The sequence below is a fragment of the Cornus florida genome, unplaced genomic scaffold (assembly GCF_030987335.1).
Source record: "Cornus florida cultivar Cherokee Brave unplaced genomic scaffold, ASM3098733v1 CherokeeBrave_3.0.0_Hap2_Chr09, whole genome shotgun sequence".
Classification (NCBI taxonomy): Eukaryota; Viridiplantae; Streptophyta; class Magnoliopsida; order Cornales; family Cornaceae; genus Cornus; species Cornus florida.
This window is the reverse complement of record NW_026775579.1, coordinates 67,475,272-67,501,884: the sequence shown is the minus strand read 5'-3', so window position 1 is coordinate 67,501,884 and position 26,613 is coordinate 67,475,272. Positions and strand designations below refer to the sequence as shown.

At 34.5% G+C, this 26,613-nt stretch overlaps 3 protein-coding genes across 7 annotated transcripts; all 3 read left to right on the top strand.

Moving 5' to 3' along the window:
• The first annotated feature begins 522 nt into the window (after positions 1-522).
• LOC132274216 (sulfate transporter 1.3-like) lies at positions 523-6,602 on the top strand. 5 transcript variants are annotated; one of them, XM_059775443.1, is made up of 16 exons: positions 523-589; positions 701-796; positions 2,098-2,232; positions 2,579-2,937; positions 3,040-3,088; positions 3,211-3,418; positions 3,551-3,725; positions 3,863-3,928; positions 4,012-4,125; positions 4,203-4,319; positions 4,445-4,571; positions 4,785-5,071; positions 5,173-5,363; positions 5,558-5,643; positions 5,757-5,833; positions 5,977-6,602. In XM_059775443.1, exons 4-16 carry the CDS (start codon positions 2,602-2,604, stop codon positions 6,118-6,120), a joined length of 1,977 nt encoding a protein of 658 aa, XP_059631426.1. In that variant the 5' UTR covers positions 523-589; positions 701-796; positions 2,098-2,232; positions 2,579-2,601; the 3' UTR covers positions 6,121-6,602. The 5 variants fall into 5 exon arrangements, with proteins under 5 accessions (XP_059631426.1, XP_059631427.1, XP_059631423.1 ...); XM_059775444.1 differs by lacking the exon at positions 2,098-2,232; XM_059775440.1 differs by lacking the exon at positions 523-589 and having other exon boundaries at positions 648-796.
• A 3,431-nt stretch (positions 6,603-10,033) lies between these two features.
• LOC132272764 (transcription termination factor MTERF6, chloroplastic/mitochondrial-like) lies at positions 10,034-11,194 on the top strand. Its single transcript, XM_059773857.1, has one exon. The coding sequence runs from the start codon at positions 10,034-10,036 to the stop codon at positions 11,192-11,194; it is 1,161 nt and encodes a 386-aa protein (XP_059629840.1).
• A 5,089-nt stretch (positions 11,195-16,283) lies between these two features.
• LOC132272763 (transcription termination factor MTERF5, chloroplastic-like) lies at positions 16,284-17,432 on the top strand. Its single transcript, XM_059773856.1, has one exon. It carries the CDS (start codon positions 16,284-16,286, stop codon positions 17,430-17,432), a length of 1,149 nt encoding a protein of 382 aa, XP_059629839.1.
• The last annotated feature ends 9,181 nt before the right edge of the window (positions 17,433-26,613 follow it).

Sequence of the window (26,613 nt, the reverse complement as noted above, 5' to 3'; positions counted from 1 at the left end):
CCAATTTGAACATATTAAACGAACTAGCATAAGTTAACCAAGAACAGAGCATAATATTTCCTGTAATCAATTTGGGCCTACTCGATTTACAAAACAATGTGTCTTTTTCTTTCTTTGGCCACCTAATTAATTTGTTTTATGTAATGTGAAATTTACTTCATGATAATTGATGGAGTAATAGTTTAATGAGCTGTGATTCTCAAATTAATTATGCAAGTATGACTAATTTGTGTAATTTATTGTAAATAAATTTTAATACGAAATTTTCTTATTATTATTGTAATTATTTATCAAACATCACCAAAAAAAAAAAAAAAAAAAAAAAAAAATGCCACGACAATTATCATAAGTTGACTTTCATTTTATCATTACCATGCGTATTAGTTAGATATCACAACATAAGATTTACATTTGTGAGAAGAACACCATAAAAGGGCCAAAAGGGCCTAAAATATTTCTGATACATTGAATCTGGACAGGTTTCTTCCATGGAAGTATATAACACAGATTGTTTGCGTGTGCGTGTGTGTATATATATATCATTATTTTATATTCGAAAAAGAAGAGGACCATCCAACGAAAAGGAAAGGTGTTGACAATCAGACCTTTTTCCTCTTCTAGTTTATGATTGAACTTTTTTTAAAAAATTCTCACACAACTCATTGCTTTTGTTTATTCTTTTTTGTTTCATTTTCCACAGTGTGTATGGCCTAAAGTTTGGATCGTGAAAAGAGGGACTTTTTCCTCGTAGTTACCTTCCACTATCAATGGCATTCATGCATTGCGTATGAAGGAGGTGAGATTTGGATTCTGCTTTTTGTTTTTTGTTTTTTTCTTTATTCTATGAAAAAGTTGTTCAAATTGTGAGACACCCACTTATGGAAAAGTTGAATAAATTTCTTGGTGTGGATTTTTCTTGTGAATTCTCAATGTCATGGTACCCTGTCAGTGGTGATTAGATGGAGCAACTGTTTGAATTTTTTTTTTTTTTGGGTACATTTTGATTATTTTACTTCTTTTAGAGTTTAGTTTTTTGGGACTATGTATGTATGTGAAGACAAATACTATACATTATCATAGCGTATACTGATTATGTATTAGTGTTTTTTTTATTGATGAAGTCAACTTGGCTTTTAGGGTTTCTGAAAAACTCACACAGCCCTTGTATATATATATATATATATATATATCGGACTCCAACTCTCGATTTTCTACTTGCAGAGAAAATATTGTCATTTTTGTGTGAAGTTTTTTAGATGCAAATTTATCGACCTCGTGTGCACACTAAATCGTGCATGGGATTTAGAATCGGAAGAAATTTAGTTTGAAGTTTAAATTGAATTTCATCGATGCCAAATCTAGGGCTTCCATTTTATGCTTTCAAACATAACATTAAAACATTTTCTTGTTTTGTGGTCTCTGTAGAATTCAGGTAAAATCGAACCATTACCAATAGTAGAGGTCATTAACAAGACACTAAACATGATTTGGAGTTTCATACACAATCTCCCCGGAAAAACGTGTGTTATGTGGACTCTCCTCTTTCTCCCAATGCATAATGACATGTTAAAGATATTTGAATGGGATATGTGTGACATACACCTGCACCAATGTATGTTCATGAGTCCATAACTCCATATAATATAGCTCAAAACTGAAAATGCTCTTTCTGATGGCCACTTTTGATGGACAAAGTTTCTTTCCACTATTACTTTGTCGATTCAGAACACTTGATCGATAGCACCATTACTAGTTCTAGATTCTCAATCTTGAACATTTTATAATTAGTTATAATAAGGAACACACAACAAAAGAAGTTGAATAGGAAATAGGTTGTTTGGCGGCTTATTTTATAACTCATGCACATACATGTCACCTGTCCTATGAAGTCAACACCGCCTCAAACTCTGTTTTGGTCTTGTGCACAACAATGTTGAAAAGGTAGCTTACACCAATGAATGGTTATTGAATAATCCATGTTTCATTTAGTCATAATTTTTAATCTATGCAATTGTTTGTCAACCGTGTATATGACATCAAAGATATCCAGGTTCATTAGTGAGTGCTGTTGTTAATCATCTCTTCCTGCTTGGACAGTTTGACCTGTAACTTGTCTGGGAATGTATAAAAGCAAGAGCTTCCCAATCTCCTTCAATGTTCAAGACGCCTTTGCGCACTTGAAGCATTAGTCAATTAACCCTCCTTTCACTTCATTCCCTTCACGTTGTAGAGGTTAGATTGTTTTTCATTGACTATGGTTTTCATTATAGTATATTGTTACTTTTGAATTCCAATTATAATCAGCTTTTCGTGATGAATATGATTTTCCTCGGCCACAAGGGCAAAAAAGAAAAAAGAAAAAGAAAAAAAAGAACTACAATCCTTCAAGGATTATGGAGCATTAATGCTTCAAATTTAGGGGGTTTGATTTTTTTTTTTTTTTTTTAAAAGAAACTAACAATGTTTGTATTAATTTCTTAATGTAGGATTATAATCTTTTGCTCTATTACAAAATTACACTTGAAATGAGCATTGTGTTCTTTTCTGATCACAACAATTTCCATTTTTCACATTACAGGTGAATTACTAGTCCTTTTTACAATGGGTGATCCCACTGATAAGGGCCTGCAAATGAAAGAGATGGACATTAGAAGCTTGTCATCCTCTCAACATCGAACACAAAGTTTTCCTGGAATTCACAAGGTGGGAGTCCCCCCTAAGCAAAGCCTCTTGAAGGAGTTCACGGCCACTGTGAAGGAAACATTCTTCGCTGATGATCCTCTACGTGCCTTCAAGGATCAATCACGGTCTCGAAAATTCACCCTAGGCATGCAGACCATTTTCCCCATTCTTGAATGGGGGCGAGGTTATAATTTAACAAAATTTAGAGGGGATCTCATTGCAGGACTCACCATTGCAAGTCTCTGCATTCCTCAGGTAGGTTTCTCTAAGAAATACTTGAATATGTACAAGAAAACACATTAACTTTTCAGTTTTCACATTTAAACATTTCTAACAATTCATTAACTTGTAAAACAGGATATCGGGTATGCAAAGCTTGCGAATTTGGCTCCCCAGTATGGGTTGTGTAAGTTCTCATACTAATCAACAAGTACCGGATTGCCTTATAACACCTCTTTTAGATTTATTAATTACTTTTTTTTTTTTTTTTTTTTTTTTGGCTGAGAATTTTTCTTTTTTTTTCTACAGACTCCAGCTTTGTTCCACCATTGATTTATGCCTTCATGGGTAGTTCACGCGATATAGCCATAGGGCCGGTGGCTGTGGTGTCTCTCTTGTTGGGGACTTTGCTTGAGAATGAGATTGATCCCACTACAAATGCAGCTGAATATCGGCGACTTGCATTTACAGCTACTTTCTTTGCCGGGATCACCCAGGCCACCCTTGGGTTTTTTAGGTAATAAAGGACATGCCTCTACTTTGATCCTCAAAATGTCAGACAGAAGTTATATCATCAACTATTGTTCCTCTTATGTTTTACATTTTTCACCTATCATATTCTGATGGTGGTTTGGGTTTTTGATACCAGATTGGGTTTCTTAATTGACTTCCTATCCCATGCTGCCATTGTTGGATTCATGGGTGGAGCTGCCATTACAATCGCTCTCCAACAGCTCAAAGGTTTTCTTGGAATCACGAATTTCACAAAGAAAACTGATATTGTTTCTGTAATGAAATCAGTGTGGGGTTCTGTGCATCATGGAGTAAGCTCTCTCTCTCTCTCTCACACACGATTAGGGCTACAATATCTTGGTAGACACGTCTACATGCCCATGCCCTTTTCTACCAATGTGTTCAGTTATGTGTTACTAAAGTCAAATATATGTACAATATTTTGCAGTGGAACTGGCAGACTATAGTAATTGGAGTGGTCTTTTTGGCATTTCTTCTATTTGCGAAATTCATTGTAAGACCCTATTTATATTAAATTTCTGTAGAATTGCAAAACATATCTGGATTCCAACTCTCACATGATTTAATAATAAACAGGGAAAGAAGAACAAGAAATTTTTTTGGGTACCTGCAATTGCTCCATTGATCTCTGTTATACTGTCCACCTTTTTTGTATATATCACTCGTGCAGACAAGCAAGGTGTTCAAATTGTAAGTACTAAAATCTTATGACTTACCTTTTCCTATATTCTGAACTCCTGAACTAATATTTTTACTGATGATCACAGGTGAAGCATATAGAGAAAGGAATTAATCCTTCATCAGTGAATGAAATATATTTCTCTGGAAAATATGTTATAAAAGGTTTTAAGATTGGTGTCGTGGCTGGTATGATAGCATTAACGGTGAGTCGGATTTGCACTCCATCTGATGTTATGAAGAGATTTTTGTTTGTTATCTCCTGTATTTAAATCACTTTTTCTTTTCTTTTTTCCCCCTCCTTTTTTGTGGAATGGTAAAATTTTATCAGGAAGCTGTGGCAATTGGAAGAACATTTGCTTCCATGAAGGATTATCAGCTGGACGGAAACAAAGAAATGGTGGCACTAGGAACAATGAATATTGTTGGCTCGATGACATCTTGCTATGTGGCAACAGGTAGGAAGGAAGCATAGAGATATATCAATGTCTACTTCTATAAATTAATAAATTTGAAATTATAAGAAATAATATTTAATCAAACCAATGGGTATTTATCATTTAAACCTTTTTCTGGTAGTCACAAATGAATGGGAGCATGCGTAAGAAATTTCAAACAAAAATTATAATATGTCCTTACGATTATTGATAATATCTGCTCATCACTTGCAGGTTCCTTCTCTCGCTCGGCAGTTAATTACATGGCTGGCTGCCAAACTGCAGTTTCTAACATTGTGATGTCCTTTATTGTATTCCTAACCTTATTATTCATCACACCCCTATTTAAGTATACCCCAAATGCCATTCTTGCTGCCATCATTATATCTGCAGTCCTTGGCCTAATCGACTACGAGGCAACAATTTTGATATGGAAGATAGATAAATTTGATTTTGTTGCCTGCATGGGAGCCTTTCTTGGTGTGATTTTTGTCTCTGTTGAGATAGGTCTCTTGATTGCGGTAAGAATTGGTGTATTTACTGATCTTCATAAATTACTTTTGTCGACTGAAAGCGATTAGCCTAATTGAATTGGATGTGCTTCCCCTGTTTGTTATGATAGGTTGCAATATCCTTTGCTAAAATCCTCCTACAAGTTACAAGGCCAAGGACAGCTCTTCTTGGGAGGATTCCCAGGACAACTGTTTACAGGAACATCCTACAATATCCAGAAGCATCTAAGGTTCCGGGCATTTTGATTGTGAGAGTTGATTCTGCAATCTACTTTTCTAACTCCAACTATATCAAGGAGAGGTAAGGATGTTTTTCTAACTTTTCTTTTTTGCTTTGATTTTCGTACAATTTGTGAAATGATATCTATTGAAAATAGTCTTGCCTCCACCTAGAAAGCTCACTCTTTTGAGAATTGTGGTGGAGATACTAGCTAGGGTCTTTTTGAGTTGGTTAAAGTTCAACTGGCTTTAGTCTAAAAATTAACTATACTGCAGGATATTGAGATGGTTGACTGACGAAGAAGAGCAATTAAAAGCTGCATACAAACCTAATATTCAATTTTTGATTGTTGAGATGTCACGTAAGTACTGTTTACCCAGTTCGCAAACGCCATATTCCTATTTTCAAGCATGCTTTTACTATGCTTGCCTGTACTTAGAAGCATATGCTAATTGCTTTTTGTGTTCCTTCCAGCCGTTACTGATATTGACACCAGTGGCATCCATGCCTTGGAAGAGTTACACAGGAGTCTCCAAAAGAGAGATATTAAGGTTCCTAAATTACTGACCTCTATTTCTTATGTTATCAATTTTTTTATTTTTTATTTAATAAATATGTACATGACAGGACCATATACAGAATTAGAAACGATTTAGAAAAGTTACCTTACAAAAGTCTTTGCGTTGTTGTGCAGCTTGTTCTGGCAAATCCAGGGCCAGTGGTGATTGACAAGCTACACGCATCTGATTTTACCAATGTGATTGGTGAGGACAAGATCTTCCTCACTGTGGCAGACGCCGTGCTAACCTGTTCACCGAAATCGACAGAAGAGGTTTGAGATGCGAAATGGAAAAACAAGTAGCCACTGAGAGAGTGAGGCATATAGTGTTAGTGTGACAGAGAACATATATATAATGTAGGAAAAAAGGAGGGCTTTGGTGTAGTTGAGTAGTAACTGGTGGGATTGTCATAAAGGCTGTCAAGTGGAGTGCGGAGTGCTAATCCACAAGAAAAGGCGCGCACAAGTTCTGATAAGGTTCTTCCTCAAACTAAACTATGGCACTTTTTAGTTTCGATACAACACGAATGTAACCTCACTGTGTAGTCTGTGGTGACTCGGGAAAATTCCTACTCATATGTGTGTATCTTTCAGTAGTCTCATACCCTTGAAGGGGTTTTTGTTTTCCTTGTTCTTGCTTTATACATTTTCCTGTTCACCAGATAAAGGTTTTCCAGAAAGTGTCTGTTCATTAGGTTGAATAGACTGTAATGACTGATAAAACAATATTAATATAAAGCGTTACTGTTTTGTCTCCTTTATTTACTTGTATTTGTTATGTGAATTATTGAAGTTAGTGAAATAAAATGAATTTGGCATCAGAAATCTGTTGTTATCTCTTGTTTAATTTCAGCTTTCCTAGATCAAGACATAATCTCCTCCTACATTATAAACAGCTGAAAACAAAATGGACAAGTCCTGAAAATAATAATAATAATAATCTACTTTAGACTAATTATAAAATTGATCTTGTTAGATAAGATGACTACTCATTTAAAAGATGAAAGTGGCTGAGTCAGCATCAACTTTGCATAGATTGATCAATAAATTAATGATGTGTTTCCCACTATGGGGATGTGTACTGACGGGGTGCAAAATTGTATAATAGAATTGATTGATAGAGAAGGACCAAGGTCTGTATATCGCTCAACCCATCATTGTACTCAAAGCCACTATTACTTGATTTGAAGCTAGCATCAGGTTCTTGACTGTATTGGGATTTGATCAATTTTTCATACATTAGGATGATGAATTTAGAAATATCCATAGAATAAATTACTAATTGCCACAGAGTTCGTGTTGCGTAGTTCAATTGAGAGTGTTGATGGTTAAGGCCAAGAACATGGCAGTAGTATAAAACTGCAATCTTGTTTCATTGCAGCTCTTCTGCTATTGTGGGAGGACATAGGTGTGTATATATATACGTGTATAGAGGGAGAGAGGAGGAGACGAATGACGTTAGATTTGATTCATACTATCGTCAATTTTATGTGTTGGATTGGGTTGGACGATCATTATCAGAGCCGCTTTTTGGATGGATCCATAAGTTGATGATCTGTGGCAAGACATTTCCAAGATTCAAATAACTAATGGGGAGGATAGGGTGAAATGGAAACCTGGCGCTGTGAATTTTTAATCATTCTGGAAGGTTTGCAGAAGGAAAGTCCGGAAATGACTGGTCGGGGCTGGTTTGGATCGAATAGGGGTAGGCCTGCTGCTTGTTTCACTAGTTGCCTTCGGTTGCAGAATAAACTCCCTTTTCTCTGTAATCTTCAAGCTAGGGTTTTTATTTGTGACCCCTGTTTGTCATAACTGTGTGAGAGATTCTAACAAAATGGACCATCTAAAGGGGTTAATCAACAGCAAAGGCCAATCAAAGTGTTGTTCACAGTAGGCGTATGGCGTATTTGGTGGAACTGAATTCAAGTTATGCGTGATGGAACTCCTTGGCCGGCTTCTCAAACTGCTAGATCAGTTTGGTTTTCAGCTTTAGGATATGCCGGTTCACTTCAGGCAAGTCCAATGGAAGATTTGCTTACTCATGTTTTTTTTTTTTTGGGGTGTTCTATTCCTTTCCCTTTAATTTTTCATTTCCTCCTTTTGTTTTCTGGCTTTTGGAAATGGTTGTTTCATGACAATAAATGGTACTGCTCATTGCAACTAAATTATGTGAAGGCAGAACTCAAAAGCAGACTAGGATTACAATATACCTGTAACGCGCCTGTTTGGATCAAAGATGAGCATTTTTTCCAGCAAATCCACCCAGCTTCTCTGCCTTCATGACCTCCATGTCACCATGCTCATCTCCGAGTACTACCACAGTCGCCTCCAACGCCACAGCAAATTCCAATCTCGCTCCCTTCTCCATCCTGCATTTTGCTTCAAGACCATACCGGATGGCCTTCCCGAAGACCATCCGCGTTTTGGTGAACGAGTTGTGGAACTTACGCCTCTGAACATAATAGAACAGAGGGTTGTGGTCTAAACTTCTAACAAGCAAATTGAGACAAAGGGGTGTGGGCTCCATTACTGTTGTCTTGGCTTCTTTGAAGTTGGGACGACAATGTGTTTTTCTTTGCGTTATCACATTAAACATTGTCAAAATTGTGACAAGTAGGTCCATCAATGGAGGAGAATCCCATACCGGAATTAAAAACTAAAACCGGGCTTGTCGACATGGGAAGACAACTGTGAGAGAGGGGGTGTGAGGTTCATGTGTCGCAATGTTGGCAAAAAATATAAATATTCTAAAAACTAAAACTAGTATCAAATGCAAATGCTGCCACTCCATTAGACGGCAAAGGAGTAAGAACAAGAAGCATTGGATTTCAAAGGCGGATTTATCAAACAGAACCAAAAGCTGGACTTTATATTAATAAGCCAAAACAAAGAGAGATGCAGATTTCTGATGCAAAATGTGTTTGAAAATCAAAAGAGAATTGACAAAAGAAGAATTGAAGGAGATAAAGAAGAGGAAGAAAGAGAAGGAAAGGGAGAAGGAGAGGAAGGAAGAAGAGAGGAAGGCGAAAGAGAAAGAGAAAAGGAAAAGAGAAGAAAATGAGAGGAAGGAAAAGGAAGAGAGGATAAGGAAAGAAGAGAAAGAAAAAGAGAAGAAGAAACAAGCACAAGAGAAAGAGAAGAAAAAACAGGAAGAACGGAAACGGAAGGGAAAAGAGAAAGAGAAAGAGAAGATCAAGAAGAAAAACAAATAATCAAGAAATTTGATATTCATATGCTCTTTCCATTTATTTTTCAATTTTTTTCCGGTCCAAATAATGCTATAGCTTATATGTTAAATGTGTTCCTTTTGTAATATCAATAGCATCATGTATGGTACTATTATGCCATCTTCCCTCTATTGTTTTTGGAAAGAAAATTAAGTTTTGTTCTGGAGTTTCGAATGTGACACATTGAATTTAAAATTAAAGAAAATTTGATTCATTATATAAATTTTGAGTTGGATCTTTCATAATCATCTTACTCATTAATTAAAAATTGTATTAATTGAAATCGAGTATGAAATAATTCTCAATCAAACAGCAATACTTAACTAACTGTAGCTAACCAGATGAACATAGTAGGTTTCGTAGATTTTTTTTTTTTAAGTACACAGTGAATAAAAAATGGAATATAAAATGTGAGTAAGAATACTCGATTTAAAATACTTGAGTAATACGAGAGTGGTCGGTTTGGTTTCTAACAAAAACAATCTCTAACGTAACGTAACACAATTATTTAGAAGACCACCAAAATACGGAGTATTAAAATATGTAGCTTGACTATTAGAATGTCGTAGTTATAAGAGTTATGGGCTGACAGAGAATCTCATACTTATATATGTCATAAAATGATATCCATTGGAATTTTTTTGATATACTGTTTCAACTTTGGGCCGTTTTAGAGCTTGAGATAGGTTGTATACCAGCCCACCTAACTCTTGGGCTTGGACTGTCGATTTGGGGTTTTAATGCCCTAAACCTCCAGTTGAAAGGCTGAAGAACTAGGTTTAGGGCACACTGTTTATCATTCAAACACTCTCAGAGAACCAGAGAGAGAGAGAGAGAGTGTGAGACAGAGAGAAAATCGAATCACTGCAAATCTATGAAGCTCCACACTTTACAGGCAAGTACTCATCTCTACACTCTTTGCTTTGATTGATAGCACATTATATGTCTGTGTGTATCTTCAAGAAATGACCATATACATCTGCAGAAGTCTCATCTCACTCTCTCTCAAGAATTTTTCACATCTCAACAAAACCCCAATCTCTCTTTTCTCTCTTCTCTTCTTCTCTTCCTCTCCAAAAAGCCCCAATGCTGTGGCTGATTACTTGATTGAGAGACACAAATTTTCTCCTGAAATTGCTTCGAGAGTCTCTTCCTCTACAAATTTTCCCCTGAAATTGCTTCTGAAAACGCCTGAAAAGACCGATTCGATTCTCTCATTTCTCCAGGAAAGTGGTTTTTCGGATACCCATCTCGAGCTTGTCATCAAACGCATGCCTCAAGTTCTCTCTGCAAATCTTGAGCGCACCATCAAACCCAAATTCAAGTTTTTTCAAGACTTGGGTTTTTCTTCTAGCGACGTTGTGGAAGTTGTTTCGTCTCACCCATGGATTTTAACTACTAGCGTTGATAATCGGCTTCGCCCGTCAGTTTTAGCATTGAAGAATGTTTTGGGTTCGAATATGGACGTGCCTAGGGTTTTAAAGAGATCTGGGTTGTTTTTGAGGTATGATTTGGCGAAAACTATGATACCCAATATTGAATTTTTGAAGAGTTGTGGTATTAGTTCATCGCAAATATCCCAACATGTCTGTTATTACCCAAGATATTTCTTGCATAAACCTACGAGTATTAGAGAATATGTCAAAAGGGTTAATGAGATGGGCATTGACGGGAAGTCTAAGATGTTTCTTCATGCAATTCGGGCTATTAGTTCGATGACTAGAGAGAATTGGGAGTTGAAATTAAAGGTCTTTAAGAGTTTGGGGTTTTCGGAAGATGACATTTTGTCAGTTTTTAGGAGACAACCTCTGGTTTTTGCTAAATCAGAGAGGAAAATTAAGGCGATAACTCAGCTTTTCCTTAGCACGGGCAAATGTGATATCTCATTTGTTGTTAATAACCCAGAATTACTTGGTTGCAGTGTTGAGAATAGGCTTAAGCCACGGTTAAGAGTTCTGGAGGTATTGGAAAGCAGGAATTTACTTCTTAAAAAGCCGAGTTTGGCAAATGTATGCAAGATCACTGATAAGAAGTTCTTTGAGAAATATGTACTACCATATTCAAATGAAGTTGGCCAATTATTTGTGGTTAACAAGCCCTCGATGAAAGCAGAAATATGTGCTTAAGATCATCACATCTTTTGGGACTAAATGATTTAATATTTGGCGGCATAGCATGGCAGGTAAGTAGGTACTATTTTCTACCATCCACTTGGTGTACTACTGAGAAAAAGATAGATTAATTTTCCAGCTGGCTGTATAATTTCAAATGTGTTGAAATATATCCTTAATTTAACTTTCTTCTTTTTTCTTTTTTCAAATTTTCAATTGAGGTATCATGTTGAATAATCCTGATAGGTATTGCAATGATAATGGCCGTGCTATCTTATTCTTCACATATAATTTTGTCATTGTGTAGAATTGTATGCTATTATAAGTTTTGTTTATCATGTACATTGGTACTAACAGTAGTCATGTATGTCTGTAAGGATCTACCATTATAACCATGATTTGGGAAATAAGGTGCTTCTTCTTATTAGTTCAGCAGTAGGATAAATCCGACAAAAGGGAGACTAGAGAACCTCCTCACACAGCAAATGTTACAAAACCCCTTTTTAAGTGAATATTTTGATGTGAAAAATTGGTTGAAATTGAATTTCAAGGTGGTGCCGTGGTGGTGGTAATAAAAAGAATGGGTTAAGTGCAAAAAAAACCTTGTACTATCGATATAGTGCAAAAAAGTCCCTGTGTGGTATAGAACACCCCTCTACTTTTAATTTGGTGCAAATACCCCGTCTACATAAAAGACTATAATACCCTCTTGCCAGTAAAATGAAATAATATTAAAAAAATAAAGTAAGGTAAAATTACCATTTTAGACTAGGACACATGTCTTTTAACCCTGATGGTTAGGTGGCCCAATAGAAAGTAAAAAAAACATGTGTGCAAAAATTTATGTAATATTAAAAAAATAAAAAAAATGGGGAAGACCCATTGTTAAATGAGTGAACCCAATTGATCAAAAAAAAAAAAAAAAAAAAGCATAATTGGAAGAAAAAGGGCAAATTAGGGTTTTTAAATTTCTTTTATGTCAATTTTGATCAAAAATTGGTCAGAGGGGTTTATTTGCATTTTTTTAAAATTTTATGGACCGAAATGCACATTTTCCAAAGGAGGGACTATTTGTGCACAAAACCTAGGGGTTTTTTGCACTTGACCCTAAAAAGAATTGCAAGTTGAACCTAATTTCACAAATAAAGTGTGCAAAATTTTAGCTAATCTTTCATTCAACCAAATATATCAAAACAGAACAAATATAACTTTAAGAAATGAAGCATATGTAATGACACAGCCAAGCATTTAAGTTGCCTAATTTCACGGATTCTAAGTTGTTAATTGGCTTGTCTCGGACCACAAGGGCCTAGTATGCATTTGCAGAACATGAAAGTGACACATGTTTAGAAGAATTATGTGAGTTAGGCAGAACATGAAAGTGACACATCTTTAGAAGAATTTATGTGAGTTAGGGCGTGACCCAAAAGCCTAAACTAGTGAGTAGTGTTGCATACCCATCATTATATATCTCATTCAGTACGAGGCCCTCTTAACACATATCCACAACCATGTTTGTAATTATATATCTATTTACATAACCTTTTCATTATAAATTCCCTTCTATGATACGTGGATTGTCACAGCAAACCTAATCAGAGTATAATAATAAATAAACACAAATAAATTTAGTTGGCATATATTTTTACCGTTCTTGGTAGAAGTAGTGATCTTTTAGTTGGCATAATTGATTCATTTCTATTGCATCCCTTAGCATCAAATGGAGCAAGAACAATCAATGGATGTTATTGGACTAACCCCAGTTATAAGTATTTGGTTTCATAATACTTGCAAGGTTGAGATTTCTTTCTTCTTTCCATTTCGCGTAATACTTGCATTTATTTGCACCATTATAAGTTATTGTAGAACATAGTTTGCATTTATTTGCACCATTGATGCAACCATCTACTCTGAAAGATGTAGTGTGTTTCAATTTTAATTCCTTTAACAATATGTCTACTTGAGCCTACCTTATTTTTTTCAAGAACAATACTTTTATGTAGAAGCAAATTTTCATACTTGTAATGTTGAAAATTGTGTTTCTTTGATCTTTTTCGATGCTTTGTTATGAGTGAAAATTGATGTTAAAATTGCTTAGAACGGAAGGTGTGCCTAATCGAAATGTTGGCAAGGCAATGTACATTGAATGCAACTATGGCATATGCCTGCATTGATCGAGATCTTTGGGAATGATTCTGTACTACAGTTTGGTGGAGGAACTTTACGACGTCCTACAGCACCGAGCTTGCCCTAGTCTTCCCCACCTGAGGTTGTGTCTCGAATTTGGTTTCTTATACGCTGCTTCCTGTCTAAATCTACTATTTTTCTACTACTTTCTTCATTATTAGTAACAGTTAACAGTTCTGCTACTTGATGATCAAGAATTGTATTCTTATTTATTGAGGAGCTCTAGAGAGGGAGGGGCTACCATGAAAAAGAAAACTCTCCCTCCTCCCGTGGATGTAAAAACAAAACCTTAATCAAATTCGACTCATAGCTTATTATATAAAGATACAGAGCAATGAAGCAACCACCGCACTAAAGGAACTAGAAAGGAAATTGATATGGTATATGCTCCAGAGCCAGCAGTAGGGGATTGTGCGGGAACTTGAGACCTGGTGGTGTTGGAGAACTGGCTGTTGGCACCCGTTCTCTTACAATTTTACGATGACAGTTTTTTGTGTTCTGAAATTAATTTACATTAAAATGAGTCGATAAACATGTAAAATATATTAATGTTGGAAAACACACACAAAAAAATTCGGTCTTGGTGCTTTATAAAAAGTACGTTTATATAAAAAAAAAATTAAAAGAAAATATTCAACACAATTTAGTCATAAAAATCAAAATTCATCTTGGCATTTTGAGCTGGAAAATTATCAATTAAAATTTTCCAATCAAGTTTCTCTAACACATCTTTTTTAATAGATGCTATTATAGTCAATTCATTCAGTCTCTTGTCATATCGGAAATATTTGATTAACTTCAACTTTGAAAAGTTTCTCTCAACAGATGCAATTGTAACTGGGATAGTCACCACTGCAATCCAAGCCTTTTGGAAAATAATAACCAAGACTTTTTATAAAATTTAATGTTTCAATTGCCTTTTTTGTTCTTGTAAAATTCTCTTAAAACTTGTAATTCTGAAAATAATTCTATCAAAATCAGAAACCATATCATGTTTTAGGAGATCTTCAAAGTTATTTTGGAGAATGTGACCCTTGATTGCACCCTTGAATTAAAAATTTGGTTGTTTGGACTTAACTTAACAGAGTCTGTCATGCATGCATATGAGCCCAAAAATAATATAATAAACAAATTTGAGTTTAAATATAAAAAATGAAATGGTCATAAATAAATTATTGTTACCATACGAATTATTGTATTATATATTTAAATTGATATTATAAGTATTTATGTTTATTGCCATAATTTTTTTTAAAAAAATATTTATTGCAATAAATTTACATGATATGTAAGCGTGTTATGGAAATTATGACCGGAAATGGACATGTGTTTTTAATTGATGTATGAGTGTACATAACATGTACTTTTCAATGTCATTAAGTTAAGAGGGAGCTTCTTATTGGATTGAATTGAACGACAGCATACCATACAGTTTCGCATCCCTTTATTACTTTTGTGTGGCACCTACTAGGCATAAGCTGTTTGTGCCCAACTCTGGACACAAATATATGTATATTTTTTACAAGTTATTAAAGGTAGAAAATAATTTTAAAAAATTTATAAAATAGAAAACTGGAATATAAAATGTGAGTAAGAATACTCAATTTAAAATACATGAGTAATAGAGAGTGGTTGGTTTGGTTTAGTTTGACAAACAATTTAATTAGATCAAACAATGACCAAGAGCGTATTTAGGGGTAGGCTTTGGTGGGCTTGAGTAACTCACTCCATTGACAATTTTCTGAATCCGCCTTTACAACGGCATTAGTAAATAATAAGCTTTTAATATATCCTAGAGTCCGAGTTTGAACTAAATGTAGCCTATCACAAAACAATTAATATTGCCAAACATGAAAAATGAAAAATCTAACAAAAACAATCTCTAACATAACGTAACACAATTATTTAGAAGAAAAACAAAATATTAAAATATGTAGCTTGACTATTAAAATGTTCATGCAATAAGTTTGTTAGCCATCTCTAATGCAAAATGTCATTTTTGCATGTCAAATTTATATTTTGAGAGGGGTTATAGTGTCAAAATGTTATATTTTAGCAATTCTACTCCAATGATACATTTCATCCAAAATGCTATGTTTTGACACAACAATCATTATTTTTCAATTACCATTTCCAACTACAATTTTCAACAACTATTTTTTTTTTTTTTTTTTTTTGAGTGTTTGTATTTTATTTAGCTTATTTGTCTTATTAAAAATAAATAAATAAAAACACAGACATATATATATACACACAACAGACATATACATATATATATATACATACAACACTGACATATATATACACACAATTACAACACCAAATTGACAGTCCATGCAAGAGAGAAGAGAGAAGGAAAAGAGCAATAGCAGATTTGGCAATAGCTATATGTGTTATATTTGACATAATATTTTGTAAAGTTTTATTTTGACAATTATTTGACATGCTATTGAAGAGTCTATTTTAAACTTACATGTTATATTTTGAAAATAGTTACTCTTAAGCGTAGTTAATAGAGTCATGGGCTGACACAAGATCTCATACTTATATATGCCATAAAAATTAAATGAGATCCATTGGTATTGGAAATTTTTTGCTGTACTGTTCCAGCTTTGTGCCGTTTTAGAGCTTGAGATAGGTTGTGTACCAGCCCACCTAATTCTTGGGCTTGGACCGTCGATTTGGGGTTTTAATGCCCTAAACCTCTAGTTGAAAAGAGGAAGAACTAGGTTTATGGCACACTGTTCATCATTCAAACACTCTCAGAGAACCAGATAAAGAGAGAGCGTGTGTGATAGAGGGAGATAATCGAATCACTGCAAATCTACGAAGCTCCACACTTTACAGGCAAGTACTCATCTCTACACTCTTCGCTTTGATTGATAGCACATTATATGTCTGTGTGTATCTTCAAGAAATGACTATATACATCTGCAAAAGTCTCATCTCACTCTCTCTCAAGAATTCTTCACATCTCAACAAAACCCCAATCTCTCTTTTCTCTCTCCTCTTCTTCTCTTCCTCTCCAAAAACCCCCATTGCGGTGGCCGATTACTTGCTTGCTAGACACAAATTTTCTCCTGAAACTGCTTCGAAAGTGTCTTCCGTCGTTAAGTATCTGAAAAGCCCTGAAAAGACCGATTGGATTCTTTCATTTCTCGAGGAATTTGGTTTTTCGGATACCCATCTCGAGCAAGTCATCAAACGGATGCCTAAAGTTCTCTACGCAAATCTCGAGCGCACCATCAAACCCAAATTCAAGTTTTTTCAAGACATGGGTTTTTCTTCTAGTGACATTGTGGAAATTGTTTCGTCTCACCCATGGATTTTAACCACTAGCGTTGATAATCGGCTTGGCCCGTCAATTCTAGCATTGAAGAATGTTTTGGGTTCGAATATGGACGTGCCTAGGGTTTTAAAGAGATCTGGGTTGTTTTTGAGGTATGATTTGGCGAAAACTATGATACCCAATATTGAATTTTTGAAGAGTTGTGGTATTAGTTCATCGCAAATATCCCAACATGTCTGTTATTGCCCAAGATATTTCTTGCATAAACCTACGAGTATTAGAGAATATGTCAAAAGGGTTAATGAGATGGGCATTGACGGGAAGTCTAAGATGTTTCTTCATGCAATTCGGGCTATTAGTTCGATGACTAGAGAGAATTGGGAGTTGAAATTGGAGGTCTTTAAGAGTTTGGGGTTTTCGGAAGATGACATTTTGTCAGTTTTTAGGAGACAGCCTCTGGTTTTTGCTAAATCAGAGAGGAAAATTAAGGCGATAACCCATCTTTTCCTTAGCATGGGCAAATGTGACATCTCATTTGTTGTTAATAACGCAGAATTACTTGGTTACAGTGTTGAGAATAGGCTTAAGCCACGGTTAAGAGTTCTGGAGGTATTGGAAAGCAGGAATTTGCTTCTTAAAAAGCCGAGTTTGGCAACTGTATGCAGGATGACTGATAAGAAGTTCTTTGAGAAATATTTACTCCCTCATTCAGATGAAGTTGGCGAATTATTTGTGGTTAACAAGGCTTCGTCGAAAGCAAAAGACTTGGGGGCATAGCATGGCTGGTAAGTAGGTACTCTTTTGCACCAGATATTCACTTCTTCTTCCTTTTTTCTTGTATCCATATGGTGTACTACTCTGAAAAACATGGATTAATTTTCCAGCTGGTTGTCTCATTTCAAATGAGTTTAATTGAACATTTCTTTTTGTTTCAAGCTTTATAATTTTGTGCGTCAATGCTAGCAGTATCACGAATGAAGGTGTCTGCCCTCTGCAGGTGCTTCTTGCAATAGCGTGACTTAATCTGCACTGTTATATAGGCATGTAGATATAGGAGCTCCTAGCAAGGCCATCTTGTGAAAATTGGATTAAAATTTTTCAGTTCAACAAGTAATAGAAAGAGCTACAAAACCTTTCTTAGTGTAATACCTGATATGAGAAATCGGTCGAAATTAAATTTCAAGTTGAACAGACCAAATTTTACAAGCAAACTTGTACAAAGTTTTGGCTATTCTATTCATGAAATCTAATGGAGCAATAACAATCAATGGATGTTATCGGGCTAATCCACCAATCAAATCAAATCCGACGGCTCAAAGGATATCACAATTCTTCTACATTTGCTCCAATTGCATTCCCTCCCAAGAACTTTTCTAAACAACCCTGTGCTCCAGAAAATAAGGTTTAGGTTAAGAACTCTGCAAAATATATATCTACTTCATCGGAGTCGGTGGTAATAAACTTGTTTTGAACCAATTAATGCAACAGTGTTTTTTTTTAATTTTTAAATAAACAATGATAATATGACAAGAGGCTAAGATGAATGCTTCTATTCAATCACTTTTATTTTGCATTATTTAGTTGGTCTATCCTGTTTAATGGACGTGAAAAAACAAAATTTCACTTCTGTGGTGGAGAAATCATGTTCAAATTTCCCAAATCCAAGAAAATAAATTAACGTTATTGCCAACAATATAGAAAGCAACTCCCTATTAAATTTAGGGTCGTGATAGAGGGATCGATCATTTCAGCCGATTGCTTTGGCAAAATTTATATGGCAATCCACCTGGCGCAAAAAAAAAAAAAAAAAAAAAAAAAAAAAAAAAAAAAAAAACCTGTCTTGCTTCTTCTCTCCTCAGTTGAGGACCTGACATCGATTTTACCGTCTCTGCAAGATTGCAAACCATTTACCCATCTCTACAGCAAACCCAAACCTTCATCATCACCAAGGGCAACCCACAACCTCCCATCACCACACCACAATCACCTTCTGGACCAAGCCAATTTTCCTCATACAAACCACAACCAACCAAACAAAACCCAAAACCATCACCACAATCAACCCAAAACCTTATCCGAAGAACTGCAAATCCATCACCACCGATTTTTGTTTTCAATTTTTTTTATTTTTACCCATCACTGTTTGAAAAAAAAATTCGTTTTCTCTAGTTTTCAATTTTCTTTATATATATATATAAGTATAGTATTGATGCAAGAGTTCTGAAAAGAACTAAAAAAAAACAGAAAAAAAAAAAAAAAAAAACCATCAAACTACGGTGAACAACCGCCGAAATCCTCTTTGGTCGCCATAATCCGAAGTCGCAGTTCACAGCCATGATATTAGAAATGATATCACCGTTGTGCTTATCCTTGCTCGTCGGCCGCCATCATCTGAAGCTGCAAACTCACGGCCGAGCCATCTACAGCCAAGCACTCCACCGGCCGAGTTCTCCACATCCGAACCCGTCTTCATCCTCGCCATCTATCTCACTGTCATCCCACCCTTCGCCGTCCATCTCTGCATCGCCCTGCTTGACGGTCCGTCACCGCCGCTGCACCACCGTTCCGTGCTCTTTGCACCATCATTACTTACCGGTCCATTCCGTCTTCGTCCTCGCCAACCCAACCGATATGGAAAAAATGGGTTTGTTAGAAAGAGAAAGAAGAGAGAAGAGAGAGGAGAGAGAAATTAAGGGACGTACAATAGGACAATCACGTGAACAGCCACATCTTTCTGCCTAACAAATCTGCCAAAATCATCCATCCAAATATCATTTTCCTTAAATTTATATCCGAAGTAACAAAAAGAACTACTTAACAAGGGAGATGAAAGTAAAAGTAACAAAAAGAACTACTCAACAAGGGAGATGAAAGTAGATAGCCAACCTAGTGTCAATGCCAGATAACAAGTTTGTTGGCAAAAGAAAAGAAAAAAATCTTAATGTCACGTTTGACAGCACCAAAACGGCACCTTAAATTTAGAATTGAAAAAAATATAATACAAATTTTTAACTAATCTTAAATTAATATGCCATAAGATAATTAATAATATGCTAAAAAAATAATTAATTCAATATGTAACTCGATATTAATTAAACATACAAATTAAAATAATAAAATAATAATAATAAATAAAGAACTGGACCGAGGTTAGTATTGAATACTATATTCTTAAGACAATTTACGTCCCATATGGTGCTGACGGACTCTGTGACCTTTATCTCCTAGGATGCAACGGTTTGCATCCATCAATAACAGCACTACAAACTCGTGGATGCGGCGAACCTCCTTTGTGAATACTCTTTTGACTCAAAAATACATTATACTATATAAATATTAAATTTGGTGCAATCCGAACCAAATGGTTCGGACCAATCTTAATATGGCTCAATGAAATTGGATTATGGCCTAAATGGCTCGGACCACTTGACCTATGGTTTGAATCCACTTGGGTTGTGTTCAAGTCTAGAGAGGGAAAGAGAAGAAAATGAATTGAATAATTGAATTGTGGCATTCCAATGGGGCATTTACAGAAGTAGAAGCGCCTTTTCGAATTGGGTGTGTCTCTTTATGTACGCAACCATTTATATGCTTTTCTTTATCACTGGACACAATGTTATTCACCAAACATACTCACTGTAATAGGTTGCAATGGTTCACATTAAATAGGCTATGTCTATTGATTTTTCGTTGCAGCTTTTTGTTCCACAATCAATCAGTGATCATGCATGTTCAGTTGAAGGCATCACTTGATGACTAATGAAACAATTTTCATTCACAAATTCTAACATTAAGTTGATCAAATTTGCTGAGATGATCAAATTATGCCAAACAATACATGGTTTTTTTTTTTTTTTTTAAGTTTAGAAGACAAAACAAAATATGTAACTGACTGTTAAAATAGGTGTGCCTTGGCCTATTTTTTAATAGAGAGAGCTTGGTTAGGGGCTGAGATATATATATATATATAATTTGACTCAAATAACATGAAATCCGCTGTAGCACAATGAAAATTTCAAAGGCATGTGAAATTCCGGGTTCGAATCCCGGCAGCGGAACTAAAATTTTGCTATCCTAATTGTACTCTGCGCAAGCAAATCGTGAAGAAAATGAATTGAATAATTGAATTGTGGCATTCCAATGGGGCATTTACAGAAGTAGAAGCGCCTTTTCGAATTGGGTGTGTCTCTTTATGTACGCAACCATTTATATGCTTTTCTTTATCACTGGACACAATGTTATTCACCAAACATACTCACTGTAATAGGTTGCAATGGTTCACATTAAATAGGCTATGTCTATTGATTTTTCGTTGCAGCTTTTTGTTCCACAATCAATCAGTGATCATGCATGTTCAGTTGAAGGCATCACTTGATGACTAATGAAACAATTTTCATTCACAAATTCTAACATTAAGTTGATCAAATTTGCTGAGTTGATCAAATTATGCCAAACAATACATGGTTTTTTTTTTTTTTTTTTTTTTTTTTTTTTTTTTTTTTTAAGTTTAGAAGACAAAACAAAATATGTAACTGACTGTTAAAATAGGTGTGCCTTGGCCTATTTTTTAATAGAGAGAGCTTGGTTAGGGGCTGAGATATATATATATATAATTTGACTCAAATAACATGAAATCCGCCGTAGCACAATGAAAATTTCAAAGGCATGTGAAATTCCGGGTTCGAATCCCGGCAGCGGAACTAAAATTTTGCTATCCTAATTGTACTCTGCGCAAGCAAATCGTGATGGGGCCTTATTTTTTTTTTCTGGACTTTACTGATCTAAAATTGGATTGAGTTAAATGATCAGACACATCTTCAAGATTGTCTTTGTTACTTACAAATTAAACTAATAGAACAAAAAAAAAAAAAAAAAAAAAAAAAAAAAAAAAGCCTAAATCTGCCTTATTTATTTATTTTTGGACTTTACTGATCTAAAATTGGATTGAGTAAATGATCAGACACATCTTCAAGATTGTCTTTATTACTTACAAATTAAACTAAAAAAAAAAAAAAAAAGCCTAAATCTTCCTTAAGTTTGGTTAACTTTGTCCAAGCATAAAAGTCAACGAATAAAAAAAATATAATACTAAAACTACCCTTCTTTATTAATTGGCTGTTTAAAAAGTTCAAAGTCAACTATTTAAAAAAAAATAATGCCAAAACTACCAATTACAATGTTTGGACTCCACACTAATATATTGTTTTTTCTACAAGTTATTAAAAGTCTGCTTGATTTGTCAGAAAATAATTTTTAAAAATTCATAAAATAGAAAATTGTTTTTAGAAAAATACAATTATTTACTTATTAAAAAAAATACAATTATTTAAAATGGATCTTTTATAACTAAGCTTTTATAAAACAATTTTCACTTTTAATTTTTTTTTGTCTTGGGTCTCAAATTATATTGAGTACAAAATAGAATGTTTTGGGAGATGCATCGTATCATAGTATACAAAATATGTATATATATAACCATACAACATATATAAAAACTCATGCTACACATTTACTTTGAGAATGCAAAACTTATAAAATGCAAAACTCATTTTTTTATTTTTTATTTTTTATTTTTTTTATTTTTATTTTTATTTTTTTTTCCCTAGGCAATATATTACATTGAGCTGTAACAACATAAAATATTTTTCTAGTTAAATCTTTGATTTAATGATTTTCCGTAATACTACATTTTTAATGTAGTAAAAAAAATATGTATAAAATAGGATCAGATTCCTTAATTTTAGAGGAACCACTAAATCAATTATAACTAGTAGAGTAATGATAGTTACACCGAAGTCATGCATCGATTTGTTGGGCAGAATGATGTGTCAGTCCAACTCGCAGAGAATGTGATTTTTTACTAATTTACTTATTCACTTTTATTGTTCACCATCCCATCCTTAATTTCAAAAACATCTTTGCTGCCCCCAATTTCTCAGACGAAGTTTCCTCATCATCATCATCTTCTGTTTTTTCTTTTTTTTTTCTTTTTTTTTTTTTTTTCCTCCTCTTCGACGTGAATTGCAACAACTCCAAATGTTTTGGCAATCTACAACAAACTTTTGACGATTTGTAACTTTTTGACGATTTGAAATTATTGAGTACATCTGGTAAATCAAATATATATGTATATATATTTATATATATATGTATATATATTTATATAGATGGAATTGTTTGATCAATACTAGTCGTTTGAATCAATCTCTATTCAATGGATTGACATTGGTGTTGAACTCTTAAATTTTTTTTTTTTTGCAGCAACATATACATATACAGGGAGATTGATATATATATATATATACTTGATTTATCAGAGGTATTCTGCAAATCATCAAAAGCTTGTTATAGGTCGTCAAAACATTTGGAATTGTTGTAGATCGTGTCGAATAAGAGGAAAAAAAAATGCGATATAGTTGGACTGTCACATCATTCTGCCTAACAATTCAGTGTATGGCTTCAGTGTAACTATCATTACTCTAACTAGTTACTTTAGTTGGCGTTAATTCCAAAATAGTCGTGTCTCCCAAATGGCTTTTGGGCTTGAAAAGCAAAAGCTATTTTTCAAAAGCCAAGTCATAATTTTTATTTTTCTAAAAAAGGGCAAGGTTGACAAGATATGCGATATAGCACACTAAAATTTCGGGTTTGACGGCTCGATCCCTAAGCAAAAATTTTTTAGCCCTATATTTTCAACTTAGTAGGGTTAGGACCAGCCGACCTAATTCTTGGGCTATTATGACTTTAGGTTGAATTCAGTTACACTTCTTGTGGTTTGTCCAATATTTAAGGAGACCCCTCATATTTGCAAAAATTCAGTCAGACCACTTACTTTTTCTGACACACATCAATCTCCCCCCTCGGTCAACGGTCAAAGCTGGTCAGAAACACTTTTTGCCGACATCAGCAAAAAATTACGTTTTAATAACCATATTGCCCCTAAATGGTTCTGTTTGGCTACAAACATTAATGGTTATGTTTGGCTTAGCATATAAACCAATTTTAATGACCAGATTACTCATAAAGTCCATATTAATGCCCAGATTGCCCCTGAAATCTCCAATGGTCATGGTTGGAACCTCTATAAATAGGAAATAGCTGTAGTTTAGTAGAATATCTTCCTCTCTTCCTCTCTTATATTTATATGCAAACTGATGTCTCAATCAAGCATAAATAATTGTAAAGGTAGAGGCAGGTGCAGAAGTTATATACAGTATACGAATAAGATTTGTCGTTGTGGGAATTTTGCTATAGTGAAGGTTACAGAGAATGAAAAAAATCACAACAAAGGAAAGTTGTATTATACTTGTGATCGAAAATCAAACATGTAATTTTTGGGAATGGTGTAATCCTATAGATAGTTCTGTTGCTGGTGTTAGTGCTACTGAGGAGTATTCACCTGTAAAAAAACTTCTGCTTGAGGTTGTTTCTGAACTGAAGTTGCAGAGACAAGCTACAGATTCTAGGTTATAAGTTGTTGAAACAGCTATTTTGTATTTGAAGATAGTTGTATTTGTTGGCTTCTTGTTATCAGTTTTGTTATTTATTTCAAATAAAGTGATGCAAGGAATATTGACCTATATTGAGTACATTTACCACAGAAAGCATCATTAATCTATTATCATTGTAAGGAATATTAACCTATATTGTTTAATATTTTCAAGGCATTTGTGTTTTCACCCTTAAAATAAATTTTAATTCGGCCACGTAGGTGTAATACCCTTAATTCTCAAAAGGATATAATTGGAATTTAATTATTTATTTTATGTGCATTTTAATTGATTATTTGTTTTATATGCATTTAAATGTGATTATTTGGCTATGTGTTTAGTTGTAATTATTTATTTATTTTAAATTACTTGTTTAATTGTTTTTAATTTGATTATTTAATTATTGGTGATTTAATTGATGTGTAATATTTAGTAGTTTATATAATGTATTTGTTAGATTCTGTGTATGCTTAGGTGGATTACATTGGTTGGTAATTTGTATGTGTCATATGTAGTAGGGTTTTATGTTTATGTAATTATGGTTGCTGACTTATAGTTAGGTTGGAATTATGGTTAGGTTTTATAGAAGCCTATATATACATGAGTTATGCGTTGGCCCAGGGTTTTAGAACCCTATTCACGTACTATGAGGCAGAGAGAAATAGAGAGGCAAGAAAATTTATACAGGGAGTTGCTCGTGGGTTGAACCAAGAAATAACACAGGAAGAGAACAGTGGTCAGAGAAGGAGAACAGTCTTGGGGTTGCCAGAACTCATAGACGGTGGTTTAGGTTTTAAACCGAAACCTAAAAGCAAGTTTCATTCTATCTCTTTCCTGTAAAATTTTGTTATGTGCATTCTATATGGTCTCCAGGAATTAATTCAACTTTAAAATGGAAATTTGATGCAAGTTATCAGACTGTAACTGTTTGTATGTTTAATTAACTGATATCGGTTTTCTTGCATAAACTATTTTGTTTTCGATTAAGCTTTTTGTCAATTAATTCATACTGGAATGTGAGGAGTTTCTAGGACTATAAGAACTTAAATTGAACCCTAGGAATGTTAAAAAGATTTGGGACAAGGATGTTGAACTTCGCTGGAAGTGCAGAAGACAAATGGACGAAACAGAGACAAAGCAGAGAGAGGCTCTCAGGGAGAGAGCTGGCTCCCTAATGTAGGGAGCCGGCTCCCATGATGAGAGAGCCAGCTCTCCATGAGGGAGAGCTGGCTCTAGAAGCCTAAGAGCCGGCTCCCATGATGGGGGAGCTAGCTCCCTTGCCAAAATACCCCTACGGGGTGTTTTCTAATGTTTTTCAGATTCCAGGGGCTTAGGGGTAATTTCTGGAAAATGTTGTGGGGTTTTAAATGTTTAAAATTAACTTGTTAAAGCCTTAAAATAGTTAGTATATGCCAGTGTGCTAATATTAAGGGACTCATGAATTTTTAAAGATTAATATGCATGCTGTCTAGGAAGGAGGATGATTTAATTTGTTAGCTTGTTTTAGCAACTTAAACGGACTAATATGAAAGTTATTGTTAGGATTTTATATCAATGATATATATAACATATTTCAATTCCAGGAGTGTTGGTTATGCTGTGGTTATAGACATCATGTAATTTTAACTAGTAAGTTGCATGCTGTCAGGAGTTGTAGAAGTTTTAGTTGCTAGTTTTGTGTTAGCAAACTAAATGGACTAGTATGAAAATACTATTGGGAATTCTTATAATGTACTCTGCCTAGACTTCTATGTTCCAAAATTGATCACAATCTTCCAGCTCGAGATCCAATTTCCAAAAATCAAGCTTCTATCTCACAAATCAATCTTAATCCTCTGAAAGAATGATCAATTTGCTTGCAAAGAACGCGACGATCAACTGGATTCTTCCTTCATTTCCCACAGACGGCGCCATTAAAAATGCAAGAAATAAACTCTCTTAATTTAGAAAAACAAATCCTTACACTTTAGAATATCTCAACCCATTTTCCCTCTTTTTTCACTCTATTTATAGACCTTTACAATTGTTCTAGAAGCTTCCTATTTAGCTCTTCACGCTGGCCGGTCTTTTGGGCTCATCCTAGATATGGGCTCATTTCTTTCGCTCTGGGGTTGGGCTTTTTGATCGCTCTTAATGGATGCTGGGCCTGATCATCAATCATTCGATCGGGTCAAGTGTTCTCCCTGGATCCAATCTTCAGTAATCCGGGTTATGTCCGGCCCAGGTCATTTTTGGTATCCTCCAAGGTTCTAACCTTTCATTCCGATGATCAGAATTGAAATTCCAACCAACTTTTTTTGGGTAACAAATTATGGAATTCTAAACATTCCACGTAACACGTGGGTACATTCAATATTGATATACGTGTTTAAATATAATTTATTAAATTATATTTTATTCTGAACAAATAATTAGACGAAGATGAATACATAAGTTTATAAAGGGTGTCACTCTATAAATATACAGAT